Source organism: Urocitellus parryii, chromosome 4, assembly GCF_045843805.1.
Source record: "Urocitellus parryii isolate mUroPar1 chromosome 4, mUroPar1.hap1, whole genome shotgun sequence".
In the NCBI taxonomy this organism is placed as follows: Eukaryota; Metazoa; Chordata; class Mammalia; order Rodentia; family Sciuridae; genus Urocitellus; species Urocitellus parryii.
Window position 1 is genome coordinate 174,232,163 of NC_135534.1, and position 15,112 is coordinate 174,247,274.

General features: G+C 47.5%; 2 protein-coding genes across 3 annotated transcripts; both read right to left on the reverse strand.

The window, feature by feature from the left end:
- Positions 1 to 2,830: 2,830 nt before the first annotated feature.
- Rpp25l (ribonuclease P/MRP subunit p25 like) lies at positions 2,831 to 5,064 on the reverse strand. Of its 2 annotated transcripts, none has more exons than XM_026387898.2 (2): positions 4,993 to 5,061; positions 2,831 to 4,183 (listed from the first exon to the last, which is right to left on the reverse strand). In XM_026387898.2, exon 2 carries the CDS (start codon positions 4,145 to 4,147, stop codon positions 3,656 to 3,658), a length of 492 nt encoding a protein of 163 aa, XP_026243683.1. In that variant the 5' UTR covers positions 4,148 to 4,183; positions 4,993 to 5,061; the 3' UTR covers positions 2,831 to 3,655. The 2 variants fall into 2 exon arrangements, with proteins under 2 accessions (XP_026243683.1, XP_026243682.1); XM_026387897.2 differs by having other exon boundaries at positions 2,833 to 4,183; positions 5,004 to 5,064.
- A 1,489-nt stretch (positions 5,065 to 6,553) lies between these two features.
- Dctn3 (dynactin subunit 3) lies at positions 6,554 to 14,521 on the reverse strand. Its single transcript, XM_026387896.2, has 7 exons — positions 14,393 to 14,521; positions 12,691 to 12,775; positions 11,898 to 11,984; positions 8,890 to 8,973; positions 7,718 to 7,776; positions 7,063 to 7,122; positions 6,554 to 6,875 (listed from the first exon to the last, which is right to left on the reverse strand). The coding sequence occupies exons 1-7, from the start codon at positions 14,486 to 14,488 to the stop codon at positions 6,786 to 6,788; spliced, it is 561 nt and encodes a 186-aa protein (XP_026243681.1). The 5' UTR covers positions 14,489 to 14,521; the 3' UTR covers positions 6,554 to 6,785.
- Positions 14,522 to 15,112: the final 591 nt, after the last annotated feature.

The window sequence follows — 15,112 nt, forward strand, 5'->3', positions numbered from 1 at the left end:
TCCATCTCATCTCTCCTCAGATATCTTCATGAGGACCTCCAGGCCACTGACCCCTGTACCCTTCCTATTATTTCCCTCCCAACCCAGTTCGGATGCCCTGGTCCCTTACTACACCCACTCTTGTGCTAGTCTCCCCATTATTTTGTCATTTCTGGATGAACCCAACAGTGCTTTCTCTGATTCTTCACCTATATTATAAGTGCTGCTGGAGCTTAGAAACCCCTACTGATGATACTACAATTTCATGGTCACCAGCCTACACTGGGATTTTAGCCCTTTCTGGATATCTTTACCCCCACCCCCTCCTTGTCACCTCTCCCAATTACTGCTGTCTCATCCTTCCTTCCCACTAGCTTCTCTGCCTTACCCTCAGCTGTAGAGTGAACTACTACTTCATGTAGAGCCTTCTGAACTCCCTCATGCCCTATCTTCACTCTACACCTTTTTGCATACTTGCCCATCCTCATCTCCTTCCCTCCATTACGGGACTCATCTCTCCTCTAATTATTTGAAAGTTGCTTCCACTTTCTTACCTTTTGTGCCAAGCCAAAATCTTTTCTAAGAAATTATAGAAGCAGAAGCTATACTGCAGTGGATTTAGAGAAAGCAGGAAATAATTATACCCAATTCTGTGCTCTCTTAAGCTTGGTCAAGCTTTCTCACCCCAAAGGTCTCACTTCTTTTTCTGGCCCTCTCTGTGATATTCTGCCTGAAGGTCCCAGCCGGGCCCTTTAGAGACCAAGGGGAAGGAAAAATGCCTCATTATCCATCCCTCCCTGTCTGTATCCTATTTCCTGATTCTCTGAACTGCGGGTTTTGGATTTTAACTCCAGCTGTGTTCCTCCAAAATTCCTCTCTTACCATTTTGAGGGCCCTCAGGGGTGCCTCAATGAAGAGCAGACCAATTGGAGTCCTATCTGGGGTTCCAGAGCTTGCAATGCTACCTTACTGAATCACTCCTTCAGCACAGGTCACCATACTTATACATGTGATCCCTCTACCCCACCACAGCAAAATGGATCAGGATGGGATGCTGAGTCAAAGGCCTATAAATCTGCAAGATAATCTGGCCCCAAAGTTCTTAAGACTCCAGCCACTGAAAACTGCTGATGGAGGAAGACATACAAATGAAGATACTCAGAGAAAAAGCAATATAGAAGCTAAGAGAGGGTAAAAATCCTGAGTTACAGATCCTTTGGCTTTGCCATTTTCAAGCGTCTGGAATTGTCTTCTCAACTTCCAAAGTCCTGGTTCCATTGGCAGGACATGTATGTGATGACTCTTTAATGAGAATGACCTACAAAATCTAGTGTATATGTGGGTAAGAAGGGAAATTTTTAAAGTACATTGAAAATTAAGCGTGGGGGCTGGGGTTGTGGCTCAGTGGTATAGTGCTTGACTAGCATGTGTGAGGCACTGGGTTTGAACCTCAGCACCACATATAAATAAATGAATAAAAATCCAATACCAACTTAAAAAAGAAAGAAAATTAAGCTGTGGATGGCATTTGAACTGTCTTAATTTTAAAGTATGCTGATATACTTTAACAGTAGTTGCAGATCCTTGTCATTTTGCTGTCTGAAAATAATTGACGTTGTTTTCTAAAACCGTGGTGTGATCTACCATCAGTGTTAATGCAGAATTATTGTATACTGACACAGCAGCACACATGTGTAATCCCAGCTACTCTGAAGGCTGAGGCAGGAGAATGTCAAACAAGTTCAAGTCTAACCTATCCTGGGCAACTTAGCAAGATCCTATCTCAAAAAAAAAAAAAAAGTGGGGGGGGCTGGGGATGCAGCTTATTTCTAAGAGTGCTTCTGAGTTCAATTTCTATTACAGCTATACACACATATTGTCATATATTTAAGCTGCATTTTACTTATCTTTATTTTAGAAACTAAAATGAAAACTAAAAAAAAAAAAAAAAAAAAATCCTAGGCTGGATATGGTGGTGCAAGCCTGTAATCTTGGTGACTTGGGAGGCCAAGGCAGAATCAAGGAAGTTTGAGGCTAGTCTCGGCAACTTGCTAAACAACTCAGTAAGACCCTGTCTCAAAACCAAAAATAAAAGGGACTGGGGATGTGGCTCATTGGTTAAGAGCCCTTGGGTTCCATCCTTGGTACCAAAAAAAAAAAAAAGAAAGAAAGAAAAGAAAGAAAGAAAACTCTTAATTAAGTGAAAGGAGAATAGTCAGGCAGTGGCTATCAGCAAGATACTGAATCACTACAGCAGCCATAATCACCTTCATGGGTATGTGAAATGCTTCATGACCCCATGCATTTGAAGGGACTGGTAGGGCAGCCAGAGGTTTCATCTCTCCTAATATTACCCATGAATTCTTATCACCTACCCCTCAAATAGGGTCCTCACATCACTCAGGACTCAGAATCTATCTTGGAAAGCAAAGGATGCAGTATTTAAAGTTCTCACCATAGCCTACTGGCCTTAAGTCCTTGTCAGCTCTCCTAACACCTTAATCCCATCTGCCTAGTACCAGGAAAATATTTCTACACCTCAAATATTTCTACTATAATGTGAGCTCAGAAGAATCCCCAAATTTCTGCTTTTCTTATGCACACTCAGGCTGCTGGACACATTGGAGAAAATCTCAAGATCTATGGGAAACCCAACTGATTCAATTCTTGAGTCTACCACTACCCACAATCCTGCCCTAGTGTCCATAGCCTCCTGGCTACTAATACAATCTTTACCTCTCTCATCCCTGATCTCTCAGACCTGGAATGGAGCCCAGGCCATGGTGAGTCTAAGGCCAAGGTGAGGTAGAAAAGGAATGGCAAAGGGTAAAAAGGCAAGGAAGAGACTTAGAAAAAGATGTGGGACTGAGGCATTTTTTTAAGACAGGAAAGAACTGAGTCAATTATAATAGCAGTTAACATTTATATAGCACTAGCTGCCCAAGTGTCATCTAAGTATCAAATATTTATCTCTCTTTATTTAATCCTCAAAACAACCCCATGAGGTAAACACTATCATTTAGAACACTAAAGCACAGAAGAGTAACTTGTCCAAGATCACAAGGCAGTAAATTTCAAGTGGTAGAACCAGGATTCAAATCCAGACAGGCTGATGCCTGGGTCCATGATCCCACTATAACATATGCTGCAGAAGGGGAGAAATCTGAGCTTGCAGAATTCCTGAATGAGCCCAAAGCAGGTGGCAAACAGCCAACCATGGGTCTACATAGATTCAGGTCACTGCTTGAAGATTCTTATTCACTAGATCCAACACCATCCTGAGCCTATTCTTTCTCTGTATCCAGCCTATTAGCTCTCAGGGGGCAAAAGATAGGGACTTCTATTCCTTTACTCCCACTTCCACACAGCAGGCCAAGGTTCATCTGACAAATGGGCAGAACCTTTATTTCCTAACTCTAGACCTCCATTAGAAGGCAGGTCAAATGTACTGTAGGCTGAAGGCAAAGCCCTTCTCAAACAATCCAGAAATCAGCAGAGACCCCCACACATGGTGTTCTTCATAGCAGTCCCTTCCAATAGGCCAGACGGAAGGGGCAGTAGGACTTCTGTGGACCCAAGCTGTGTTGGGAATGGTGAGCAGTCAAAGGGGGGTCTCAGAAAAGGCACAGCCATCTCAGATGTTCAGACCTAGAGAACAGCCTGGTTCAGCAGGTCTTCAGGACCGGTTGTCTCGAGGTCTTCTTCGGGGTCGGGGGCCACAACTGGAGCTGGGAATGGAGCCCAGGCCAGGGGGTGCCCCTGGGGGCTGGTAGCCACACTCACTAGGGTCCAGAGGGTCCCGGCTGAGCAGTACCCACACTGCAGGCACATTGCGACGTACTGTGAGGGGGTCTAAACCTGTGTCAGGTGAAGTTGGGACCCAGCTGTCTTCAGTCTGCAGGAAACGCAGTTTGGTGAGCTGATGCAGACCTGGAACTCGACGCTTGACAATCTCAGCGCAGCTGACAGCTTTCCCTGCAGCCCGGCCAGAACCTGAAAACACCACATGTCGTGCACTGCCTCCCTCCAGTCGACCCAGTGCAAGTCCCAGCAGGTTTCGAATTTTGCTGCCATCTCGGACCCGCATCTCCAGGGTGTCAGGAGGTAGCTGGGGCATTGGGGAAGGTGCTGGAAGCTCTATAGAGCCAGCTTTCCGGTAGTGCTCCATCCTGCTTGCTGTGTTGTCTGTGACTCTCACTGCCCACTGCAGAGAAGTATCAGATGAGTGGTAGGCAATGTGCCCCCCAGCCATTCTCCATCACTCTCTCCACCCCTCTTCAGGATATGGCCCTTTTTCTCATCCCAGACTTCCCAGGAACAGTGTCACATCCTCTCACTCCCAAGCTTTTAAGACCAGGAATCATGTCTACTTCGTTTTGGGAAGAGGCTTACCCCTTACACGCCCTCCCCCTCCTCTAGACAGCATCACAATACACCCCTCTCCCTCAGCAAATCTGGAGTCCCGGAGACAGGACCAAATTTCCAAGCATTGGGTTCTTTGGGCAAGGACTAGATCCCATTATTCCAAGCCATTAGGACTAGTAGGGAGCCCCAACCCCATTCTGGGCTTCTTAAGGCAGGGCCCAGAACTCTTACCGTGGCTCTCTAAAAACAAGACCGAGAGCTCCTATCAGGGTTCTTCAAGTACAGGGAGAGGCAGTCCCTTCATTCTGTTCTCCCTGAGAACAGGGCCAAGCCCCTTTGCCCCAGGTTTCCCGGGACACAGCAAGAGCTCTTACCCAATGCTTCCCAAAACAGAGTCAACATTTTCTCTGGGGTCCCTAGGATAGGGCTAAGCAGCCTTTGCCCCCAAATTATCAGGGTCGATCTACATCAACCTAGAGTAGTCAGAAACTCAGGGGCAGAGGCTCGAGAGGAGGGCTGCGCGGGCCACTCCGGGCCAGCTTTGGCCATCTCCGTTGCCTCGGGCCGCTTCCAGGTCCCGCGGGCCACTGCAGCTAGGGAGCAGGAGTCCTCTCGGGCTACCTCCAAGCGTCGCCACCCTGCTGGTACCTGGATCTCACCTCAGCAGACCCAGAAGGCTCCCGCCTGATCCTCGCAGCGCCGCCAAGATGGCGTGCGGGCGGGGTGCGCGCCGAGACCGCGGGCCCGCGCACGCCGAACGCGGGCGGAGCCTGAGGGAAACCGGGGAGGAGCTTGGACCCGCTGAGGGAGCGGAGCTAGGACTTGCTGACAGGGGACAGAGGCACTGGTCTCCTCAGTTAAATCCCGGGCAGGGGCACTCCAATGGGGCCAAGAGGTCCCTGAACAGGAGGGGAGGAGCCATCTGAGGAGTCCTGCGTTTGAAGGACAAGGGATTCGGGAGACAAGATGGGAGGGAGGGCATTACCTGTTGGACTCCGAAGAAGCCGAGGTGACGCAGGCGAACGAGTTTCAGTTTGGAGTGGCCACTTATGCAGTTGCGCGGCGACAACCTCAGTTACCGAGTGCTGAGCTCGACTCATCCTGTGAGCACTGGCGAATTATGGGGGTTTTGTCAGGGGTCAATCGAACCACAGCTTGTGTAGAGCTCACTTGCGCAGATGAGGATAGTGTTTGAGGTGGGAATGCAGTCGGCGTGACCCTGGGAAGGGGCTATACCGCATACAGCCCATACCAGCCTCACAGGGCTCCTGGCCACGGGACCCAGAGGCGTGTCCACAGAGCCTAGTCGATGCCCGGCGCCTAGTAGGCGTTCAAATATTTATTGGATGATTTTTTGAACTAATGAACCACAGAAATTGCAGTGGGGATGGAGAAAAGATTAAGTTGGGAGATATTGGTGGGTAGTTATGGTGAAGAGTTGGTGACTGTTTGAATGGAGAAGTAGTCTAGAATAATGCCAGGTTTCAGAACAGTTTGAACACTCTGAGTATCAGGAGCAGGGAGACCATATCGGTAGGGGGTGGTCAACAGACAGTTGGTAAGCAATCTGGAGCCAAATCACTCCCTGAGACCACAAGGAGGCAGCATTTAGCGGAGTGTGGTGCCCATTCCAGTTTCTTCTAGCTCTTTCACAGCATGCTCCCTTACCCCACCTTCCCAACTGCCCCTCCCCAACCTAAAACTTCCTGCATACAAATCTCCTGGGCTCTCCCAAGCGGTTAATGGCACCGCACAAACTCCCAAGAGAGAAATTTCAAGGTTTCTCTCTGCATTTGCACATATTGCTCCCTTGGCTTGGAAAGTCCCTGCATTGACACCCACCAGGGCTGCCTGTTTCATAGCTTATTCTTTGTGCAGAAAAGGACCCTATGCCCACCTGGTAGCATTGCCCATTTGCTTGACTATCTCCTTAATAGCCTGTGCTCTACCTGTATCCTCTCTACCTGATGGCATATAACTTTTAAAGGGTACTTGGTAAATGAAGGATAAATGGAAGCACAAAGGAATGTCCCATTCACATCAATCAAATAAGAGCCTTCATCTTCAGAGCTCTACACCTCTCAGAAAGCCAGATTAAGATAGAACAGTTTCCAGTCCAACTACCAGGGAGGTTGACAGCTCTACCTTCCGCCACCCCCACCCTCACCACCAAGCCCATCCTAGACCAGAAGCTGGCACACTCCTCCAGTAATCTCTACAGTTTATTTATTATCACTGGAATAAATACATTGATGGGGGTGTGTGTGCAAACCATAACTGCCAGATAACCTAATCTCTGTACTCAGAACCCCACCTGAGTGCAGACAGGTGGTCCTTAAATTTCTCAAATACAAAGCTGCCTCTGCCTTGTTATAAAGACAGTTTGGCACAGGGCCCTGAAGCTTGGCTGCCCTGGCCAGCCCTGTGATGGGGAGCAGCTGTCATTCTTCTGCTGGCTTCACTTGCTTGGCAGCTTCTAGTTGGCAAAGCAGCTCATCCCACTGCACGAACTGCTTAGAAAGAAGCATTGTCTGGTCACAGGTCAAGGAGATAACAGGAGTCTTATTGAGGGAGTGATTTTGCATCTGCCAAAAGACATTGGGATGGGGAAGCAGGGAACAGACAGGCTAATTGGGATGGGAGGAGAGAGGAAGAGGTGGGACACAAGAATAGAGCTTGGGGAGAGCACCCCGGGATCTAGCTGAGCAGAAAGGATACAATCTTGTTGTATTCCTCCAGGAGAGCCTTGGACTCCTCAGTGATCTCCACACATTTGTCCTGTAGGGCCAAAGTGGCAGAGAAAGGATATGGGCAAAGTCCCATCTCTCACTAAACTTACTCCCCACAAAGCCTAATGAAGGTGAATGCTTACACCCAGAACCAAAGGAGCAAAAGGCTAAAGGGGCATTTTCAGGCCCCAGGATGGGTGTCTTAACAGAAGTCCAGAGATTTATGTAAGGGGAAGTGGGCCACACACTTAGGAAAACATTCTGTCTGTTATATGTCTTCTCCTTCTGAACCCTCTTTGAACTTGAAACTAAGAACTGGGGATAGAAAGAAGAGAGAGAGAGGAGAAGAGGAGAGAGAAAAAGGGAGCGCATCCTCCACCTATAATCAAGGACATATCATTCTCAGGAATTCTTGGGTACCTCCCAATTTCAACCTTGTTTCAAAATAGTCCTTACTGGGAGGCAGGAGGCCTGGATGTAGCCCTAGGCAAGTCCCTCTCCCACTCTAAGGCATATGGGAAATAAAGGATAAACATCCAAAGTATCAAGAGGAGGGCCTGAGGCCTGCTTCCCCAGATGAGAGGAGTGTGGATGACAGGCCTTACCATCTCTACTTTCCCTTTCAGTCCTCTTTCCTCTCATACCTGCTGCTGGATGTGAATCTGAGCCAAATGCTGTAGGCGGGCGGCATGCTCAGGAACGGCTGTAAAACACATTGCACACTATCCAATGATGCTTGTGCCCTCCCCCGGGACTGCTCAATAGTCTATTAGGTCTTCGGCAGGATTAGAGTATTGAGTGGAGAAGCTAAACAAACGCCAGGCTTCATCGACCACTGTAGCTGGAGGGGGGGGGGGGGGGGCGCTTCCTGCCTGACCCAGTCTTATTACAGGACCCATAGGGAAGGGGAAAAACAGGTGCCAAGGAGAACACAAAATTTTGGGGTCCCCAATGTTGCCCCCTACCACTTAAATGCTATGAATATGGCCTGATAAAGATATCCTTTTTGTTTGTTTTTGGTGTTGGGGATTAAACCCAAGAGTGCTTTACTACTAATACATTCACAGTCCTTTTTATTTTTATTTTAAGACAGGATCTCACTAAGTTGCTAATAGTCTCGCTAAAGTTGCTGAGGCTCACCTCAAACCTGCAATCCTCGTGCTTCAGCCTCCCAAGTGCCACCATGCCTGCTTTGTCTATCATAGGACCTGTCCCTTTGCTCTCAGCCCAGAAGCCCAGGTCTGTTTGGCTTTGGGAACAGGGATCCAGCAGGTGAGCTAAGGAGGATGCCAATTCCCTAAACTGGCCAACTTGAATCTAACACCCAGAGCCTTGACCACTATGTTGGGACAGCAGCTTAAGGCTGTCAAGATACTTAGTAGGTAGCTGATCAGGAGCGGGAGGAGGAGCTAGAAAAAATACCTCCTGAGACAGACAAGATGGATATCTGGATCCAATTAAAGCCACTGTCTGCTTGTCAAATGCCGGGACCAGGGACTCTCTCAGCAGTGCAGCAGGAAGAATTCATATACCTAGCAGGGGCTCTGCAGTTAAATCAAGGAGATACCGAGGGGTGGGGTAATAAGCAGAGCTGGAGGCTGCTAAAGTATCTGCTAAGTGTCCTCAGGCCCAAACTGCCTGAGCTCTCTACTCTGAGAATTTTAATCCTAGTAGAGGTGGCAAGTACCCCTAGGGTGGGGTACTTGGACAAGGAGTGGACCCAGACTGAGCCCAGGGAGTCTAAGGCATAGGCAAGTCTTGCTCATCCACCCACCTCCCCAAGCAAAACAGTGGAACTGAAATCCCGAAGAAGTACCTTTGATGGGAGCACTGTCCAACATGGGTACCAGGTTGTCCACCTGCTCCAGGAGTGCAACTTGGGAGAGTATAAACTGCTCCTCTAAAGTATAAAGACAAGACAGTGGAATTCAAGCAACCCCAGCACTGCTACTTCAATGCAAGAGGCCAAGCATCTGACGGAAGTCAGAGTTGCTGCCCAATCCTACCCAATGATCCCCTTCTCTAGGTGCATATTGCCCCCACCTTTCCTGGATGTCTTGCCTGACCTATCTTGAGCCCAAAGAGACTTTTGACCTCTCCAAATCCCTCCTTTCTTTAAGTTTTAACTCCAAAGCCTTTTTTTTTTTTTTTTTTGAGATACTAGGAATTAAATGGGGGAATAAGCTATGGGCTACACTATACCTGAGCTATATCCTAGCCCTTTTCTATTATTTTATTATTTTATTTATTTTATTTTTTGGTACCGGGGATTGAAGTCAGGGGCACTTAATCACCGAGCCACATCCCCAGCCCTATTTTGTATTTTATTTAGAGATAAGGTCTCCCTGAGTTGCTTAGCACCTCGCTTTTGCTGAGGCTGGCTTTGAACTCATGATCCTCCTGCCTTGGCCTCCCAAGCCACTGGGATTATAGGCATGTGCCATCATGCCTGGTAGCCCTTTTCTATTTTTTGAGACAGGGTCCCACCAAGTTGTCAAGGCTGGCCTTGAACTTGAAATTCTCCTACCTCAGCCTCCTAAATCACTGGGATTACAGGCTCCCAGGCCTCTTCTTCTAGCCTCCTAATAACTCAGTGCCTCCTAGGTCATAGAAGACAAAGTACTTCAGACTTGGGTCACCATGCCAAAGGCCCCCAGGAAAGTATAGAAGAACAGACACGTGACAAACTATACCAGGCAAGATCTGCTCAGTTTCTCAGAGTCAGAGACAATACAAATGGCAAGAGAGCTGGGACAGCAATGGAAGAGGCTAGTGAGAAAATAGGACCTGAGCTGGGCTCTGTATACACAGAGGGGTTCAATGGACTGAAATCCACGGAGTAGAAAGGCATTCAAGAGTGAGGACTGTAGCTGGGCAGTGGTGTACAACTGTAATCCCAGTGCTCTGGAGGCTGAGGCAAAAGTATTGCAAGTTTGAGGTCAGCCTGGGCAATTTAGTAAGATCCTGTCTCAAAGATATAGGACAGGTGTGGTGGCTCATGCCTGTATCCCAGTGGCTCTAGAGAGGCTAAGGCAGGGGATCATGAGTTCAAGGTCAGCCTCAGCAATTTAGTGAGGACCAAAGCAACTCAAGGACACCCAATCTCTAACTAAAATATTAACAACACCCTGTCTCTAAATAAAAGGGTTGGGACAATGTGGCTCAGTGGTTAAGCATCCCTGGGTTCAATCCCTGGCACCCCCCCCCCAAAAAAAAAAGACATAAAAGGGCTTGAGGGCTTGGGGGGTATACTCAGTGGCAAACTGCCCTGGGTTAAATCTCTAATATCACCAAAAAAAAAAAAAGAAAGAAAAAAAGGAAAGTCAGCACTGTTACATGCAAATGACTAGAGGCAGAAGTGCTTGACAATTAATAAGGGAAAAAGAATTGAATTAGGACTGGGGTCGTGGCTCAGTGGTAGAGCACTCGCCTAGCACGTGCAAGGAACAGGAACTGGGTTAGATCCTTAGCACCACATAAAAATAAATAAATAAGGATATTGTGTCCAACTACAATTAAAAAAGAAAAAAAAAAGAATTCTGTTAGCTGAACTGAAAAAGGCAGAGCACAAAAAACAGAGCTGGATGAGAGGACAGGCCCTATAGACTAGAAGACCTTGAATGGCAGGCTAAAAGATTAGGATTTTATGCTAGCAAGGAGAGGAGACACTGAAGTTTGAAGCAGGCAACTGACTTGCTGGAAATGTGTTATGAAGATGAGACTGGACTAAAGCAAGAAGATGATTTGGGAGATTGTGTAACTTCTAGCATGTGACTAGATGTACACCCCCTGAGGCAGTGTCATAGGAAGAGAGGGTGAGAGGCTAGGGTAAGAGTCAGTGCAAGGGAAGATCTCCTGAACCATGGAAATTGCTCAGGAGCCCTTTGGGAATTCTAACAGCCCTTTCATCATAGGTGCCCTTTCATCACAGGTGCCCTTCCTTACCTAGACCTCAGTGTTACATTACCCACCTAGATTACAAACTCAGGTCCCTAGAACAGGGATTGCCTCCTCTTGCTCTTATTGTGCCCAGGAGGGCAGGACTTTCTGGTTTACCATTGTTTGTCTCTCATCCAGGATAACTCCTGGATCCACAGCAGATAATCATTGAATGTCTTTTTTCTCTTTCTCTTTCTCTCTCTCTCTCTCTCTCTCTCTCTCTCTCTCTCTCTCTCTCTCTCTCTCGCGCGGTGGTGGGCGGTGGGATGGAGTGGGGGGAACAGAGTTTCACTATGTTGCCTAGGCTGACCTTGAACTCACAATCCTCCTGCCTTAGCCTCTTGAGTAGCTAGGACTACAGGTGCTTGCTACCATGCCCAGCTGAATATGTTCTAGATGAATGAACAAACACAGGTGCTCAGAAAATCCTAGCTATGTAGTGGCTGACTGATATTTTTGCCTAGAATTCTGAAATACTGGAGATTTTTCACATGAAAGAAAAATGTTGAAACTCATACCAGTATTCTCCCTTTTCCTGAATAACAATGGTCTCTGCCCCCATTTTTTCCTTAGGAGATCCTCTATCCAGTGAGCAGAATGAGGATTCGGAAGGAAAATTCTAGGGATAGGCCATTGATAGAACACTGAGTAACTCCCGCTGTGGCTGGCACCATGGCCTGCAGCTGGCCCAGAGGTACAGTGCATTCAGTGCCTACTACTGGATCCACAGATCACCTCAGGCTTCAGTTCAGAACCAGGCCCAAATCCCAGAGAGCAGTCTCTGAACTGTATCATGACAAGATGGGTGAGGGAGACTCTCTCTGTGCCCCATATCCCCCACAACCCACATCCTCAGATGCATGTACACACATAGTCCAGCATTACCTGCTAAGATGAATTGCAACTTAGTGGCATCAGGTATGGCAATGCGGTCAATGTACTCAGGATCCAGGTATTTGATCAGGTCTTCAACTAGAAAGGTAGGAAGATGAAAAATAGAGCATGGTGGGGAAACAGAACTCTGTCTTATAAAGTAATTTTGGGTGTGGTCATCCTTGGAGAGAGCTTTGAAAGATGAGCTGACACCTATAGTGCTGCATCAGGAGCATCTACCAAGTTCCCTATTCCTCTTCCCTGTTTCTCCACTCTTCCTACCTGCTAGCTGACCTCAGAGTCTGGAGCTAGAAACACAACTGCTGCCACCATTCACGGGTCCCTAGCACTGCCACTGATCCTTAGCAAGGGTGGAAGGTTCCTTTCTTCCTTAATGCCTAGACAAGCCAGGGCTTGTTTTGATTTCTAGTTACTGAGCAGGTTACTAGCTGTAACAGAACAAAAAAGGCTTGGTTGAACCAAGGCTGGGATTCTCAGTGCCTCATTTCTTTCCTTCTCTTATCCTCATCTAAAGAAAACTCATATACTCTTTCCCTCCTTCACCAAGGGAAGCTTTCAGTAAGAGGTCTCATCACAAAACTTAAGACCCTGGCATGGGCTTGAGATTTATTCATAAGGAAGAAAAGCACACCACAATTCACCAATTTGGCAGGGAAACATCTTCACATTTTTTCTGTCTTCAAAGAATTACTCTAGTGACCTGCTGGCTGAAGGACCAGGGTCAGGTTCCAGGAAGCACAGGGATGGAAAGTAGAGCAAGTAGGGACCCCGTGGAAGCACTTACTCTTTTTGTACAGAATCTTCACCCTCTCCCTCTTACTGGCAATGTTCCCCAAAGCCACCTGCACCTTGACCAGACCATCAGCCACCTGTAAGGGGAATGGAGGTTAATTGAAAGATATACCACCTGGCTCAAGGCTTGGAAGAAGTAAAGAACCCTCATTCTCCCAGACTCCAAAACCTCTGAGTCCCGGTAATCTAGTTTGGTCCCCTTCTTTTGAAGATGAAGCCCAGCTTCAGGGAATCCTTAATGGGAAAGGAAAAGAATCATAAATTTCTTGGGGAGTTTCAAGTTTGTTTCAGTAGACAATTAATTACTTTAGAGTTTATACAGAACCAGCATATATTACATATTCCCTGGTTCCTAAATCCTTGGGCATGAGAGATGCAAAATCTTCTCCAGGCTGTCATTATCTCATGACTGGATGACGACACCAGCTGCTGGAATGACTGGCCTATCTCTAGCCCCATCCTCTCCACATCAACTCTAGTGTGGAGAATGGAAGATCATAGAAGACATCTAGGATCCCAAAGATGCTGCAATCCCTGTATTAGGGCATATATAAAAGAATCAGGTCGGGGAGAGGTAGAGTACAGTTAAGAGCATAAGGATTGAGTTTGAGATGTCTGTTGATTATTCAAATGGAAAAGTGTGGAAGACAAATGGATGTTAAATCAGGTTCTCAGAATAGAAATTTTAACCAGAGATACACATTTGAGACATAATGGCAAGTAAGGAGTAAATGAAATTATAGGAGTGAATTGGCCCACCTAGGATTTAAGGGTAGAAGGTGAGAAGTTTCACTATTCACTGGTTAAATAGAGGAGGCAACTATGGAAGTGAATGAGCTCACCCAGGTTTTAGGGTATGAGTACAGAATGCTAATAGTCTAGGGTCAAATATGTGGGTAGGCAAATAAGACTGAAAACAACAGCCAAAGAGATAGAAGAAATATCAGGCAGGCTAGAGTCATAGACGCCAAAGACAGATAATGTTTTGGGAAGTTAATTTTCAAATGGGAAAACAATCTGCTGGTGATGACCAATTCCACAAGGGTACAAACAGCACTATTTATGATGCACTTAGTTCCAGAATATCCTGGCATGAACCAGAAGTTATTCAGTAATTGGGTTTCCAATTGTAGAAAAAAGGATTAGAGGGCAACTGGCTCTCACACTTGTCAAAATTTAATCACTGGTGTGGAGTGCCGACCAGCATCTGAACACCCAGTACCCAAACCCTGACACTCCTATTCTTGGCCTTCTCAGACCTCCACCTCTCACCCCTTATCCACCTCTGCTGGGCCTCCTTTGGCGTCCCATGGACCTCTACCTGCACAATTCATTTAGCTTCTAACTACGGAGGGCTCCGGGATGGCACTTCCATTGTGGACTTCAACTCCTATTGAAACTCTCATTAGCTTCTCGAGGGTGTCAGGTCTCCCCAACTAGCCTGCAAGGACAGTAGCCGAGTCTTAATTACACTTGTCACTGAGCCCATCTCAAAAAGACCTAACTATCCTCAGAGCCCACAGTGGGAATGAACCCTGAGGGTACTATAGGCTTCAGAATGTCCCGGACCTTTGTTATTTCAAAGGCTGGACTGTGGACCACAGGACTGGAGTCGTTGCATCCATCCAGAGGGCCGGACCAGTGGACTGCTCTTGCCCTGCCGCAGAAACGGACCACCGGACCGGAGCTCTCACCTTCCGCGTGCCGCGCGCCCCGCTCGGCCCGTACACCCAGCGCTCCAGCTCCTCTACTCGGGCCTGTAGCCGCTGCACGTCCGTCAGAGCCGCCATCCCCACTACCGCCCCACCTCAGCAGCGGAAGACTCAGAGGGTGGGACGTCCGCCCAAGGAGGAAGGCTGGCCAATCCGAGTGCACGGATGGCTCTGTGTGCAGGAAGTGACGCCTTGATCCAGCCATTCAATGCCCGAAGTGACCAGACGGGCAGGTAAAAGATGTCAAAAGCTGTCTAGTTACCTTGGTGACGCTATCTCACCGGTCTCTTCCCTGGCTTCCAGCGCCTGGTTATCAAGACTTTTCCTTTCTTCTTCTAATTTCATACCAAAGACTTTCCCCCACCCCTTTCCCTAAGGTTGTACGTATAAATATACCCACTGTTCCGCGATAGGTCCATTCCCATAGACAACTCAGTAGGAGGGCTCATGGACTTTTAAAGTCCATGAAACTTTTAAGATTCAAGAGACTAAGTGACTTGCCCAAGGCTGGACAGCACTGTTGTAAAAGAATCGGGATTTGAACTCGAGCAGTCTGATTCAATGTTCTTCTGTTCTCACGGAGTTTTGATATTCTGCCTTCTCCTCAGAGCCCCCCTCCCCCATCTAATGCTGCCTGTGTACCACATCCTTCCAACCCCCCCACCCATTCAGACCAAACAAGAAGAGGAGGCACTGGAGTGG